Genomic DNA, 14,679 nt, shown 5'->3' with positions numbered 1-14,679 from the left:
TTTTGTGGAACTTCCATAATGTATCACCGTCGTTTAGAATCCGAGACCTCAGTTATCTATGGTGTTAATTTTTGCCCCTGTGCCCATCGCCGCCGACCGCGCCCCCATCCCCAGCCGCTGCCTGCACACACATGCCCAGTGCCGCCGGCCGCATACCCACCCCTAGCGCCGCCGCACCCACTCACATCCCCAGCGTCGGCGCCCCCACTCCCATCCCCAGCGCCCTTCCTTCCTTTTTCGGACCGGTGGAGGCCGAGGGTTCGGTGGCGGCGGGCGATGGTGGCCGGTTCGACACCGAGGCCGACATGGCGATGAGCGTCGTGGCGGAGACGTTCGTCGAGCTAGATGCCTGGACATCACCAATGACATGGTGTCACGCATTGCCAAGCTAATCGACGACAAGGTCGCCGTGCTAGTGCTGGGATGGATGCCGGGGCCAACCACCGACGACGACGACGACGGCGATGACCTGGACACGCCGGGCGCCGCCGCATGCTGCAAGAACTGCTGGCTGTCATCCTCGTCCTCGTCTTGCGGCTCGCTCGTCGACTTTATGTCCTTGGCGGTGGCAGGCGGCGGAGCGCGGCGGCTGCAAGCATTGCGCCGAGCTGCACGGCTGGTTCGAGATCACGTTCCATGAATCCAAGTCGACGACGAAGAAGACGAGCACCATTTGCAGGGATCAGGGTGCAGTTTTAGTCAATACCTACAGTTTCAAGATTGGATTTGCTCTTTATGTTTCAGAGATTTAGCATATATGGTCAGTAAAGAAAATGGAAGATGTATAACCTTTTGTGCTTATCCTTATGAATCTGGGTGCAGTTTAGGTAGGCCAAATGCAATTACTTCCGCTAGCTTGAGTTAGTTGGTGAAATGAAATTTTTTTGTCACATCAGACATTTAACCGAATGTTGGAAGGGGTTTTTGAACAAGAATGAAAAAACGAATTTCACGGCTGGCATGGAAACCGCGAGACGAATCTTTTGAGCCTAATTAATCCGTCATTAACGCATGTAGGTTACTGTAGCACTTATGTCTAATCATGTACTAATTAGGCTCAAAGGATTCGTCTCATGATTTCTCACGTGACTGTGCAATTAGTTTTTTGTTTTATCTATGTTTAATACTCTATTTAGGTGTCTAAAGATTTGATGTGATGTTTTTCGGTGAAAATTTTTGGGAACTAAACGGGGCCTTAGTTACATGCATGGCTGTATATATCTAGCATTCTCACCATAAATCAGCAATGCAAGAAAAAGCAACCAGGAAATATGCATGTTTTTATCTTTTTTTATGACTATTAAAAAACATGGAAATATATAGTTAGCTCTTAGAATAGTATCAGTTATGCAATAGCCCCCTTTATATTTAAAATATATTATCATAATTTTTTACATCATGTTGTTTCACATTGTTGATTCTCTGTAATTATTATCATTATCAACACTATCATAGATGGCAATCGACAGTACATAGCAGGGTGCAGCAATTCTTTCGAGGGCAAATTTGTCTTTTCTCCAATGTAAACTGAGGCTAACAGCCAAATTGGTGACGGTGGTGATATACTATGCAAGTTACACAAAATCAACGACATATCGTAGAACTTGACAAACTCGATGGCATATTGTTGAATGGTGAGTATCATACAGTAGATTTTCTCTAAAGGATAATAGATCAAGAGATATGATTTAACATGAAAAACCCTCCAAGATAAAGAGAAAAAAAAACCACGGAAAACGATACAAGATGAATAAATCCAAACCACCAAGAGAAACAGAACAGAACGCAAAGGAAGTTGCTAAAAATCGAAGTCCACTTCACACAGCTGGATGTTCTAATGTATTTGCTACCATTCCCTTGTGGTAAGCGAAAATTCAAATCCACATACGAAAAGAACTACTACGTACTCTACTGCATAGTAAGGTAAAATATGCTGTCAAGTGTTAACAATCCATTGAAGAAACAGGAGGGTTCAGGATAAGGATTGCCGTCAAGTTTTAAATGACCCAGAACAAAATTCAGAGGCCCGTCCATAGAACCAACGTTGCCCAAAAGGGAAACACAGATCAGATAATGATTCACAGCTCAAAACGCCTTCAGGAACATTGTGTTAATTCCGTACCTCGATAGAAACAAATACAAACAGGCGATGGAACGAAACGGCGTTCAATGAATCCACGTAAATTTGAGTAGTTGGCAAACACTAATAGCATTTCGTAAGACAACCACCAGACAGGCATATATATCGCATGATGATGAACACGAACCCAGTGTTTCTAGCAGAAGGCACAGCAAGGGCAAAACTAACTACCATTGACAGATCGATCCACAACTAAAAGAGAGGCATCACCACATCAGATCAGACAAGATTAGGGACAATGGAGCTACTCTTCAGCTTGGCGACCCAGGCATTGAAGCATCTCACCGTGTTCCGGAAGCCGAGGAATCCATACTCCTTGCTCTTGTTCATGGTGTCCAGGTGCGCCTTCTCCTCGCTGAGCACGGCGTCGACGAACCTCCAGTTGGTGATCTCCTCCAGATCCGCCTCCAGGAGGTCGTGCTCTTTGACGATCTCCGCCCACACCTCCTCCTTCCCCGCCATGGCCTCCTCGAGCTTGAAGCGCTGGTCCTGCCCCTCGTACCCCGTCCACTCCAGGTTGAAATGGAACGCCAGCATCGGCCACAGCAGTTTCCACGTGTAGACGTCCCCGTTGGTGCAGTGGAACGCCTCGTTCTTGCCGTTGGGCTCCAGCGCCGACCAGAGCGCCTGCTCGGCGACGAGCTCGGCGTCGGAGGCGTCGCTGAATCCCTCCCAGACGACGCGAGAACCTGGCCAACGCAGCTTGACGCGCTCCTCGTGGCAGATGGCGGCGTAGACGCAGAGGCTGGCGACGATGTTCCTGGCGCTCCGAGGGGAGAAGCCGAAGATGGTGGCGGGGCGGTGGACGGACCAGGTGACGGGGGAACCCTTGCGTTCGTTGAGGCCGTCGAGGAGGGTGTCCTCGAGGTCAGGGTAGGTCAGGCGCGGAAGGTCCTCGGAGAAGGGGCGGAGCTTGATGGGCATGCTGCTCAGGGGCTCGAACGGGTCGACGAAGTGCCTGCGGCTGGTCTGGATGCAGATGTGGGCGAGCACGGGGCAGTTGGGGACGACGACGGAGAGGACGTTGCGGAGCATGGCGCAGTTGGCCGCGCGCTCCTCGACCTCAGCCTGCTCCTTGTCGATGTCAGTGGCGCTCGGAGCCGGGGGCGGAGACGAAGCCCACGCGAAGTAGAAGACGTGGGTGATGTCAGTGAGCGGCGTGAGCGCCTCGGCGACTGCGTCGGCGTCCGCGAGGTCGAGGTGGACGTGCGTGACGCTGGGCGGCTGCGCGGCCGCGTACCACGCCGGGAGCGGGCGGCGGGAGATCGCGTGCACCGTCCACGGCCCGCCCGGGGTGTCTTCGAGCGGGAGGATGTCGAGGAGCGCGGCGCCGGCGAGGCTGGTGGAGCCGACGACGAGCGCCACGCTGTCCCGCGCCGGGGCCCGGAGGGGCGACCCCGACGCGCGCTCGCTCCGCTTCTTCTGCATGAGGGCGCCGTACACGCCCGCCCACCACCACTTCATCATGGCGGCGAGGGGCGTGCGTCCCGCCGGCGGCCTCGCCGGCGGCGGAGCGGCGTGTGGAGGCGGAGGAGGAGTTGGGGTTCTGGGTTTTTGCTCGCTCGGCTCGGCTACTCTGCTGCCCTTTTTATGGATGGAAAAAAAAATGGAATCGGTTCTGCTTGGCTGGTGCGGGTTTGTTACGTGGCTTCTCCATCGCCGACCGTTCAATCAAGGCTTCACGGCCCAGATTGCTCCGATGCCTCCGTGAAGTCCGGGGAGATGGTTTTTCTTGCGCGCTGCGTTACCTGGTTTATCTCACTGACACCAAACAGAGCATGGGTAGAGTAAAAGTAGACAAGCTTTTAAAAAAAAATTTTTGACAGAGAGTAAAACTAGCTTAGACTCCTCGTTACTATGACTGGGTAAAACCACTAACCTAATTTTATCCTAATCTTATCCCAAGATTATGGTATCCGTAAACATCACTGCGGCCTATAAATTGAACCGAGGAGTATCATATCAAGTCACTAATAGCATACTCTTCTTTTTCTAACTAATTTTGAAATGTACTGTTGCCATGGTTTTTGCACATCAAAAAAGTATGATTTGAGTTCTAGGAATTACTGCCATGCATTCTCACAATGTTTTCATGAGTAATGTGTGTTTGCTTCTGTTTGATAAACTTTTCTTCATCATGACAATACATCGATAATATTTTTTTTCACCATATGATGTATTGTTACATTTAGTTAGAAGACGATAAACGTAAACAAAATTCAACCTTCGATGACGCTTCCTAAACATCGTTGACGGAAGCTAGCGTGGCACGGCCCTCCCTGACGAAAGCTATAACTAGCTAGTAGAGCGGTGCATGATCGTCTTTTGCGTGCACGAGCAGCTATAGGTGTCCACGTATGCCGGGCCCAGTCATGTAATGCCTCCGTTCCATAATAACTCTGTATTTCGTTTTTCCATATTCAATATTTGATCATTCGTATTATTTGAAAAATTTGTGTAAAAAGTTAAAAAAATTAGTCACATTTAAAGTATTGTGTATATTTTATCATCCAGTAACAAAATAAATATTAATCGCAAAAAAATTTCACATAAGACGAAGAGTTAAAACATTGTATCTCAAAACTGAAAAAGTCTTATTTCGGAACGAAGGTAGTATTATGATTCACCTGTCAGTGAATAGTATTATTTACTGGAACACGATTTTATTTAGTAGAACATGATTTTTGGTGAAGAGAAAAAACATACTTTTATCTTGTTAGCAATCGTTCTCTAGTAGTTGTTGGAATGCTAACTGTTTTGGAAATTTAATTACAAAATTAGAAATTGATAATTAAAGTAGTAACTAATGTGCACTCCTCTCCACGTTAAGAGACTGCTTTTGCAAACATCCCCTTTTGTAAAGACGAGCTATAATAAAACCAGTCTATGCTAATTACTAAAGAGAGCCTTATAGTATTTTTAAAAAAAATTATAAAGATTGGTTTTCACGTGAGGTTTCTAAAGAAAATCGTCCTTGTAAATCGCCCGATAACTACGAAGACAAGCATCTAAAAGATAATCATGACATCAAACAGGAAAGCATTTATCCCATAACTACGAAGTGAGTCATAATTCTTAGATTTGGAGAGTGAAGAGGGAGATAAACTCACTATTTAGGAATGACGACTCCTCGGTGGTGAGTGGTGACAACAATGGTGGTGAGGTCTTCTGCTCTGGCTTCGGCAGTGGTGATGACGTCGAAACTTTGGCAAAACATACTAGGGTACATATATCGATTCAACTTTGCTACACGTACGTATGACTCATGTACTAGTATGCCAAAGTAACCAATCCTTGAGTAAGCACTCCTACCATGTGGGCCTAGCAAATGAAGACTATGTGTACGTATACATAAGTCGTATGGTTTGGTCGGGCATATAGTATTTTCGATATGAATTTTGGGCTTAGGGTTAGGGTAGGGCGGGATTAGGGCCTAGGGGAAACGAAGAGGAGAGCATTTTCTATATTTAGAGGAGCATTTAGTTATTTGTCACTCTTAAGATTGAATAGCAGATTTGTCACTCGCCGTCTACGACGCGTGGATCTCATGTGTTTATGCATGACATGTGTATCCAATGGTAAATCCGTTATCATCACTTGGAAGAGTGACAAAAAGTTAATTATTCCACTCGGCTGCAGCTGCATTGATCTTGATGAGTAGTGTTTATGCCCTCATTAACCGTCCGAAAAGTTAACTGAGATTTATATTATTTGGTGACTGAAAAACAGTCTCAACATGATAATACACTCGCTGACTCGCGCACCAGCCCCAATACATGAACATCAACAATTAATAAAGAAGGAATGAACAAACAAAGATCGATGCAGCTGTTAACAAACGAACAAGATAGGCTTGGAACAGTAAACACTAATTAAGCATGCTTGTTTAATTGCTCAGGATTGTCCGAGCTAGTAATCAGTTGACGGCCCGGCAGTTCCTCCTGACCTCGCCGTTGCCGCCGGTCTTCACCTCGACGGCGGCCAGCTTCACCATGGCCTCCTTGAACCTGTCCTCCCACCACCCGGGGATGTTGGCGTTGTCCACCACCATCTTCGCCGTCGCCGGCGACGCAAGGAGCGACGCGTCCGATGTGAAGAGCGCCCTGTGGGCGAGCACGTTCTTGTAGTACTGGCTGTCCAGCGTGTTGGGCGTCACGGCGTCCTGCACCACCGTGGGGTCGTTGCCTGGGCTCGGGCTCGCCGGGCATTGGCCACGAAGCGTGAAGGCGAACGACGGGTCGATGTCGGAGGGGGCGGCGAGGCGGTCGGGGACGAAGGAGGAGCAGTGCGAGCGGCCGACGGTGTGGGCGCCGGAGAGCACCACCATGTCCTCGACGCTGAGCCCCTTGACGGCGAAGTTGGCGACGAGCTGGGCGAGGTTGAAGGTCGGCGGCGGGAGGAAGTCGAGGGCGCGCGAGGCATTGGAGTAGCGGCCGTCGAGGCGGCCCGCCGGCATCTGGAACGCCACCCTGCTGTTGCTGAGGAAGAAGGAGGCGTCGCGCGCGGCGAAGGCGACGACGTCGGCGCAGGAGACGACGCCCTGGCAGGCCGCCTCGACGGCGGCCTTGGCGGCGTCGATGACCTCGAAGCCGCGGAGGCTGGGGTTGTTGGGTGGGGCGAGCTTCTCCGGCTGCGGGTTGGCCGGCGACGGGTCGAGCAGCACGGAGGCATCACATCCCTGCACATGTCGTCCAACGCAAGCAAAGACCGTGTCACGTACACTCAAGCTTGACACCTCCATTCCGACACATGGCATAAATACGCAATAAGGCGACGACACTATTAATTTATTCTCCCTTGCTAGCTAGCTAAATATTAGACACTATTGACTTTTTTTATATACATTTAACCATTCGTCTTATTTATTTTTTAAAAATATATAAAGGTATATATATGCTTTAAAGCATACTTAACAATAAATAAAATGATATAAAAATAATTAGTAATTATGGAAATTTTTGAATAAGACGTATGGTCAAATACGCATTAAAAAGTCAACGACGTGAAACATTTAGAGACGGAGGTAGTAACATGGTTGATTTGTTTACACATTTAACTATTGCTTTATTTTAAAATATACAGACATATAAAAATATAAGTTATAACTAAATACATGTAGTAATAAAATTAATTATAATTAATTAAATCATAATTACTTAACAATTTCAATAAATATGTGTTAAAAACTCAACGGCCAAATCGGTTAAAATATCAACGTAACTATATAGGAATGTACCTCGACGAAGCAGTCGTGGAAGAGCATGCGGATGAGGCCGGCGCCGACGCCGGGGTCCCGGAGGACGGCGGCGCCGACGACGCCCCTGACGATGTCCTCGGCGTGCGGGCACCTGTCACGGTAGTACCCGACCTTGAGCCCGCACGCAGCAGCAGGGCCAGGCGGCGGTACGTAGAACCCAGCCACCCCTCCTACCATGCTCGCCGTCGCCGCCACGAACAGCGCGCCGGCGACGAGCAGAGCACAGAGCCCAGCCATGGTGGGTGGCGCTAGTTGTTACAGCTAGCTAGCTTGAGCTTGCTTTGCTCTTCTCAGTACGAAATGTGTGATACGATTTGAGGTGGCGAAGTGGTGTTATTTATAGACGGAGATGACGATCGAGCGAGCGCGCGCGGGGTGATCGATCGATCGATCAGCTTCTGGATCGCAAAATTTTTGTTTAGGTTTCTGGAGCGGATGTTGGATTAGTTTGTGGCAGGCGAGCGCGGAATGCGCGTGGGATTACCGTTTGTTTGAGTACAACTCATCGGCAACTTTGACCCTAATTTGATGTTAATTAGTTGGCGAAATAAACTGGGCAGGGCAGGTACTTACGTACGGCTGGCGCTGGCCGGCATGCATGATGCCCAGTTGCCTTCTTTCGAGCTTACGAAACACATTTTTATTGGACCGCCGACACTGCATTATTTTGCAAGAATCAGTTAAGAGAAAAAATGTAAATATATGATTTTTTTTCTTGTGTCAATCTATAACTCCTCTGTTCAAATATTTTTGAAGAGCTGATAGACTTTTTTCAGAAGTGTTTGAATAAATTCTCGTCGGGAATGTTGTAGATGGACGACGAAGAGAAAAACAAATTAACAGGTCGCTTGACCTCGCAGTATGCAAGGAGACCCATCTTTCCTTGTAGGATTTGTTTTCTGGAAATCTATGTTTTTGAATTTTTCATGTGTTCTTTATACTCGTGAGGCCCTCAAAAAACAGATAGTGAGGCTTGTCTATCGCGCATTATCGATGATCCAATCAGTGGCATCGGGTTTAGTTCGTCAAGTTAATTTTTCGGTGCTATATATCCCGTTGGCACATATACTAGATGATCAAAGAGATGGCGATATATCGAAATACTGGTCATATACTTTTGGGTGTGCCGAAATTGATCAACATTATGCATGTGCTTCTATACAGATATCCCTTGCCACTTTTTAAGATGTGAAGCCTCTCTGTTATATCTATTGGTAGATCTTACCAATATCTTTTAGAGGTAATTACAAATTTACCACTGGTTTAAAACGTTATTGCAAAACTGCCACTAGACAAAAATACCACTAAAACAGCCATTCAAGTGACACCCTTGCAATTTAGAAAAAAAACGGTAGCAAATTTGCAAAATCCCATGTCTTCTATGTAACGACGGTGTTGTAATTACTTTTATTATTGGTTTTTTTAATAATAACCTGTTGAAATAACATACGCAAGGGATATATAATCATTCTAAACAGAGGTGGTGCGCCCACTATGAATAGGCTAAGTGTTCAGAATACCATAATAGAAGAGCTTGACTCTAATACTCTCTGCTATTAGTATTCTACTACTAGTATCATTGATATAAAGTTCTCGACCGTTGATTTAAATTGTACTATCAGTAGAAAAGATATTCTACTACAAATAGTTATTGTGGTAGTATAAATAGATCCGATCCATTGGATTGGAAAAAATAAACAGTATATATTAGTTTTACTACCAGTAGAGAGTATCGTACAACACCTATAACACAAATGGTTTCAGTGATTACAACACCATAACTCGAGACTACAAACATCCTTCTTACTTGTGTCTTCGCTAGCTAGGCAGGTCTGGCACTGAGTGTTGTCATCCCCTGGTTGGGTGACCCTCTCTCACCCTACTGGCGGTTGGCCTCAAGACTGGTGGCCTTTGTGTAGAGCATGCTTACCCAAGCATCTGTGTGCTAGCTTTGACTTCTTAGTTCTCCTCGTGCCCTGGCAGCTGTGGAAGGAGCGTAACTGCAGGATTTTGGACTCCACACTTTCCTCTCTCCCAGTAGTTCTAGAGTCTATCCTTTCGAAGGGCCACTCGTGGTCTTTCGCCGGTGTTGCTACCTTTGGGGGCCTTTTAGGAGTGTCGTGTGGCCTCGCCACCTCTTCCGCCGTATGGAGTTGTGTCTGGTTTTAGTTGACTGAGTAGTGTCTATGCTCCTAGCTTGTTTCGGGGCCCTTGCCAGCTCTGGCCGAGTGCTCTTTTTTTTTTGGTTCCATGCATTGGGCATGTCTGACTTTATTTCCTCATGTAACAAAACTCCTTTTGTTCTGATATATTGATATGTAAGCCTTTTGTTCGCTCGAGAAAAATAAATAGTTTAAGTGATGCCTGTATGCGTATGGTAAATTTGAGATTTTCTCAATAAAAATATTAATGACGTTTGTTCGGAATGCCATGTTTTTATTACAGTAGTCACTGTAATTAATATATAGAAAATACACTCTACGCCACAGAGTTTATGGGTTCAACAATTTACTATTGATATTATCTCTTTCTATATAATATGTCAATGGGGTTATCATTTTTTCCTACAATATAACATCGAGACATATACTTTTTTTTCAGAAATACCCAAAAATTTTGCCCAATCATCCAAGATACCCTCTTATGAGTAATTTAGTAAACTGTTTTTTTGCGGATTAATATATGATTTTCATCTTTTCTTATCCAGTGTACTATATCTACTAATACTAATACTAGCAGCTCTTCTAATATTAGAACACATAAGTGGGAATCCTTCTTTATAGGATTATTGTATTCCTATCAAGTTTCCAAAACCGGTGGTTTCTTCGCTACGGTTATCACGATTATCACAGTCAGAAACTGTCTAAAACCATGAAAAAATAATGTTAGTCGCACGATAATGATGCTCCGTTGGACGACGGTTTCAAAGCCCTCCGTGATAACGTATACCCTGATTTCTATGCTTCACCTTCATAAGAAAATTACCAACAGGTCTCACCAATTGTCCTTTGTTTCCTATGACACTATCAAAGAGATTCCACTATCTTTTTCTACGCTTTTGGTTGACCTACGATTCGAGAAGCACACCACTTCAATCCCTGCAATTTTCCCCCCTTATTACGGTGTTTTTCCTAGCCTTGAATTCTATTGAAAAACTATGCAGAAGCAGGTCTAACAATTAGCGTGTTCAACCGAAAAAGAAAATCCAACTTCCCAGCTGGTGCATGATAAGGACAAATAATTAAGCATTAGCATGATTCTCTTATAGCGCCGCTCCAATAATTAATATCGATCGACTACACAAAGTGTCAAATTCATATTAGTATATATATATGCTTGTGTCTTCCAGCTTGTTTTGTTGAATTTCTTCCAGATGCCATGAACCTGCCGAATGGAGTAAAATTTCTGCAGCACTGTATTTGTAGATGCATTTATTTTTAATTAAATGGGAATATTTGTTTGGTTTTGATACAGTCCAGTTTTAAGTTAGCGACTGACAGGGACACGTCAATGCCGATTGTTCTACCTTAAGTACCTTGCGAAATAATCGCAAAGTATAGGATGCATGCATTAATGCAAGGGGTTGACAAGTGAGCGTACACACGAGCTGGTGACAATTGAAGTCTCGAATATGTAACTGAATGTTAATATGTTATTGACTTCCTCAAAACAACTGATAAAAATACTTGTTGATTAGTTGTTGACTTAGTGATCGAGTTGGTATGGTCCTAAGGCTGACCTTTATCCCACAATAATACAGTAACAAGCTACTATCACTTCCTTTAATTGGTCAACATTATGTACATCGACACGGCCTTTAATGCCCATATTATGTCGATATTGATGTGTAGCAAAATATTTCAGTGGCACCCTACCTTACTACATTAAACATGTAGCTGGGAATTGGGAAAATTTGCCCCAAAAAAAACTATGTTTTCACCCCCCCCCCCAGACTCTTTCAAATATTAATTTTCATACTTAACTAAAATCTAGTAAATTATCTCTTGATTATCAAGGTGAGGTAAAGTATGTCTCTTGATTTATCTAATGAAACGAGAGGGGGGGGGGGAATTAACCGAAGATTTCTTTATTCTAATTTTATTATTTATTATAAATATTTTTTAAAGTATATATTATCCTCTATTCTAAAATATAGCTAAATGAGCGATGGTTAAAGTTGGTTGCGATGACAGAGTAGTTGGAGAAGTACCTATGTATTCTTGGACAACATTCTAAATATTAAATGTAACTTATATTTTAGGACGGAAAGAGTATCTATTTGAGTTGAAATTTATAAATTTCTATGGAGAAGTATGTTGTGATAAGGGTAGAGACTTGGGTGAAAATTTCAATTGATAGTTATGAGGCAAAATTGATCCTAAAGGATCACTACTCCCTCGATCGTATTTTAATTATTAAATAAGTGACAAAAAGAAATCATTATTTGATCATCATATAAGGGGAGGAATGTAAGCCACGGTTCATACGCAGATTGAACGGTTTATATATTCATACAGTAGGCTTTGACGCGATTTCCAAATTTTTACTTTGTATGTGGGTATCCAATTTAGGATATGTGATCCTCGGGCTTTTTCAATATTGATTAAATAGATTACGAATGAGGTTTTTTTTTTCATGTTGAGTAAGATCTTATTTGATGATCTAAGGAGGATGGATATCTGATGATCAAAGTAGAACCGAGGAAGTAATTTGGCCCATTTAATTGTCCTATAGATGAGTTTATAACTGTTTCGCTTATACCCTTAGTTTGGTTTATATAACGCCAATTGTCTTAGAGGAGATGCATCTCTTTGTATCGGAGATGTTGAATATAATAACTACCACCATGTATATCCGATATCCTTCTAATTGTTCACAAATTAACTGTAGTGTAGTAAAAATATTAGAAGTTTGGCTCTGGAGAATATAGGAATATGAAATAATAATTATATTATTAACTTTGGAATGATTATTTCGATATAATCATGATACAATAATACAGGGAGCCCTCATTTGACTCGAATGGAAGAAATCACTGGCAAAGAAAGAATAAACAAACAAGATGCATGCAACGATAAATAACAAACAACATAGATAGGCACGAAAAAAGTAAACATGCATGTGCATATGAGCTTAGTGATTGACGGCTCTGCAGTTCCTCCTGATTTCGCCATTGTTGCCAGTCTTCACCTCGATGGAGGCCATCTTCACCATGGCCGCCTTGAACCTGTCCTCCCACCACCCGGGGATGTTGGCATTGTCCACCACCATCTTCGCCGTCGCCGGCGACGTCAGGAGCGCCGCGTCCGACGTGAAGAGCACCCTGTGGGCGAGCACGTTCTTGTAGTACTGGTTGTCCAGCGCGTTGGGCGTCACGACGTCCTGCACCACCGTGGGGTCGTTGCTCGAGCTCGGCTTCGCCGGGCACTGGGTCCTCAGCATGGCGGCGAGATAGGGCTCCATGTCGGAGGGCACGGCGAGGCGGTCGGGGACGAAGGACGAGCAGTGGGAGCTGCCGACGGTGTGGGCGCCGGAGAGCACGACCATGTCCTCGACGCTGAGCCCCTTGACGGCGAAGTTGGCGACGAGCTGTCCGAGGTTGAAGGTCGGCGGCGGGAGGAAGTCGAGGGTGCGCGAGGCGTTGGAGTACCGCCCGTCGAGGCGGCCCGCCGGCATCTGGAACGCCACCCTGGTGTGGCTGAGGAAGAAGGAGGCGTCCCGCGCGGCGAAGGCGACGATGTCGGCGCAGGAGACGACGCCCGGGCAGGCGGCCTCGACGGCGGCCTTGGCTGCGTCGATGACCTCGTAGCCGCGGAGGCTGGGGTTGTTGGGCGGGCCGAGCTTCTCCGGCTGCGGGTTGGCCGGCGTCGGGTCGAGCAGCACGGAGGCATCGCATCCCTGCACATGCCATTGCGCATTGCCAGCACACGCACGTCGTCAGCGCAAGAAGCAAGAATGTGTGATGCATCCATGCATGGCCATGTACGTACCTCGACGAAGCAGTCGTGGAAGAGCATGCGGACGAGGCCGGCGCCGACGCCGGGGTCCCGGAGCACGGCGGCGCCGACGACGCCCCTGACGATGTCCTCGGCGTGCGGGCACCTGTCACGGTAGTACCCGACCTTGAGCCCGCACGAAGCAGCAGGGCCATGGTAGTACGGCCCAACCGCCCCCGCTTGGCACGTCGTCGTCACCGCCGCCATGAGCACCGCCATGGAGACCATCACAGCAGCAGGAGCGAGCTTGCCACCACCACCCATGGCGCTTTTCTTGCTCTTCTCAGTGGGCAGTGGCTACTGAGATGGATCGCTTCAGTGATTGCGATGGTAGTGGGTGAGGAAGCGATGTTGATGTGCACGCGTATTTATAGTCGAAATTAAGCTGGATCGAGATGGATAGCTTCTGGATCGAAAGCTATTTTAATCTGGAGCGGATGTATGCATGCATGTTCGAAAAGCGAGTGCAGTACTGCAACTCAAACTAGTAGCAGTTTGACCAATGACGTTGGTTGGCTAAACCGCGTGCTATATATTCAGGATGGTTTATATCTAATAGTAGTAGTAGTAGTATAATCTAATAGGGTTTCCTCTAGTTAACTAACTAAGCAAAAAAGTATATTAATTTACAGGTAGGTACTTTGCATGTGTATGATTGGTGAGTCCACCACATGCATGCTTAGTGATCAGGGTCTACAAGTCAAACAGAGTCTCTCAACTCTCAAGTACCTTTTTGTGCTTTTTTTTTAAGGGCACTGTAGATGAGATATGCCAGCTTGGTTGCTCCTACTTGGCAGCGTTCGAGACTGACGGATAAGTGAAAACACTCGTTGATTTTTCTCCAACGGTTGTGTTTTTCTTTCAAATCTGAAAATTATATTAATCTTTTCTCAAACTTAAAGGAATTAATAAACAATTAATTACGTGTGGCTTATCTCATTTTACTTATTTTTTCTGTCTCGATCTCTCGAACTGATAATACCCCTTCGTTATATAATAAGTCACTTTAAATTTAGGTTGTTTTTTTTCATCCTTCAAAAGTATCTCAAGATACTAAAAATTTTAGTATAAAATTTTAGTAAAAGTGTGGTATCTTGAGATACTTTTTTCAAATATGGTAAAAAGCTATTAAATTTATGCCAAGTTAAATTATTTTATACTTAGACAAATTTATAAAAGATACACAGTAAATTTAGATTTAGTTGAACTATTTTGATATAACAATACGGTAATACGTCTCGCTAGGATCAAATTTGAACATGGTTAATTTGGTCGATAAATGTCTG

The 14,679-nt window shown here is 45.3% G+C and overlaps 3 protein-coding genes across 3 annotated transcripts; all 3 read right to left on the bottom strand.

The window, feature by feature from the left end:
- Positions 1-2,105: 2,105 nt before the first annotated feature.
- LOC102714167 (3-oxo-Delta(4,5)-steroid 5-beta-reductase-like) lies at positions 2,106-3,604 on the bottom strand. Its single transcript, XM_015834424.2, has one exon. It carries the CDS (start codon positions 3,602-3,604, stop codon positions 2,360-2,362), a length of 1,245 nt encoding a protein of 414 aa, XP_015689910.2. The 3' UTR covers positions 2,106-2,359.
- Positions 3,605-5,826: 2,222 nt separating this feature from the next.
- On the bottom strand, positions 5,827-7,634 carry LOC102700317 (peroxidase 2-like). Its single transcript, XM_040522471.1, has 2 exons — positions 7,377-7,634; positions 5,827-6,818 (listed from the first exon to the last, which is right to left on the bottom strand). Exons 1-2 carry the CDS (start codon positions 7,632-7,634, stop codon positions 6,057-6,059), a joined length of 1,020 nt encoding a protein of 339 aa, XP_040378405.1. The 3' UTR covers positions 5,827-6,056.
- Positions 7,635-12,530: 4,896 nt separating this feature from the next.
- LOC102700036 (peroxidase 2-like) lies at positions 12,531-13,657 on the bottom strand. Its single transcript, XM_040522513.1, has 2 exons — positions 13,388-13,657; positions 12,531-13,295 (listed from the first exon to the last, which is right to left on the bottom strand). The coding sequence occupies exons 1-2, from the start codon at positions 13,655-13,657 to the stop codon at positions 12,531-12,533; spliced, it is 1,035 nt and encodes a 344-aa protein (XP_040378447.1).
- Positions 13,658-14,679: the final 1,022 nt, after the last annotated feature.

Source organism: Oryza brachyantha, chromosome 3 (assembly GCF_000231095.2).
Source record: "Oryza brachyantha chromosome 3, ObraRS2, whole genome shotgun sequence".
In the NCBI taxonomy this organism is placed as follows: Eukaryota; Viridiplantae; Streptophyta; class Magnoliopsida; order Poales; family Poaceae; genus Oryza; species Oryza brachyantha.
The sequence above is the reverse complement of the archived record's forward strand: the minus strand, read 5'-3'. Positions and strand labels throughout refer to the sequence as shown.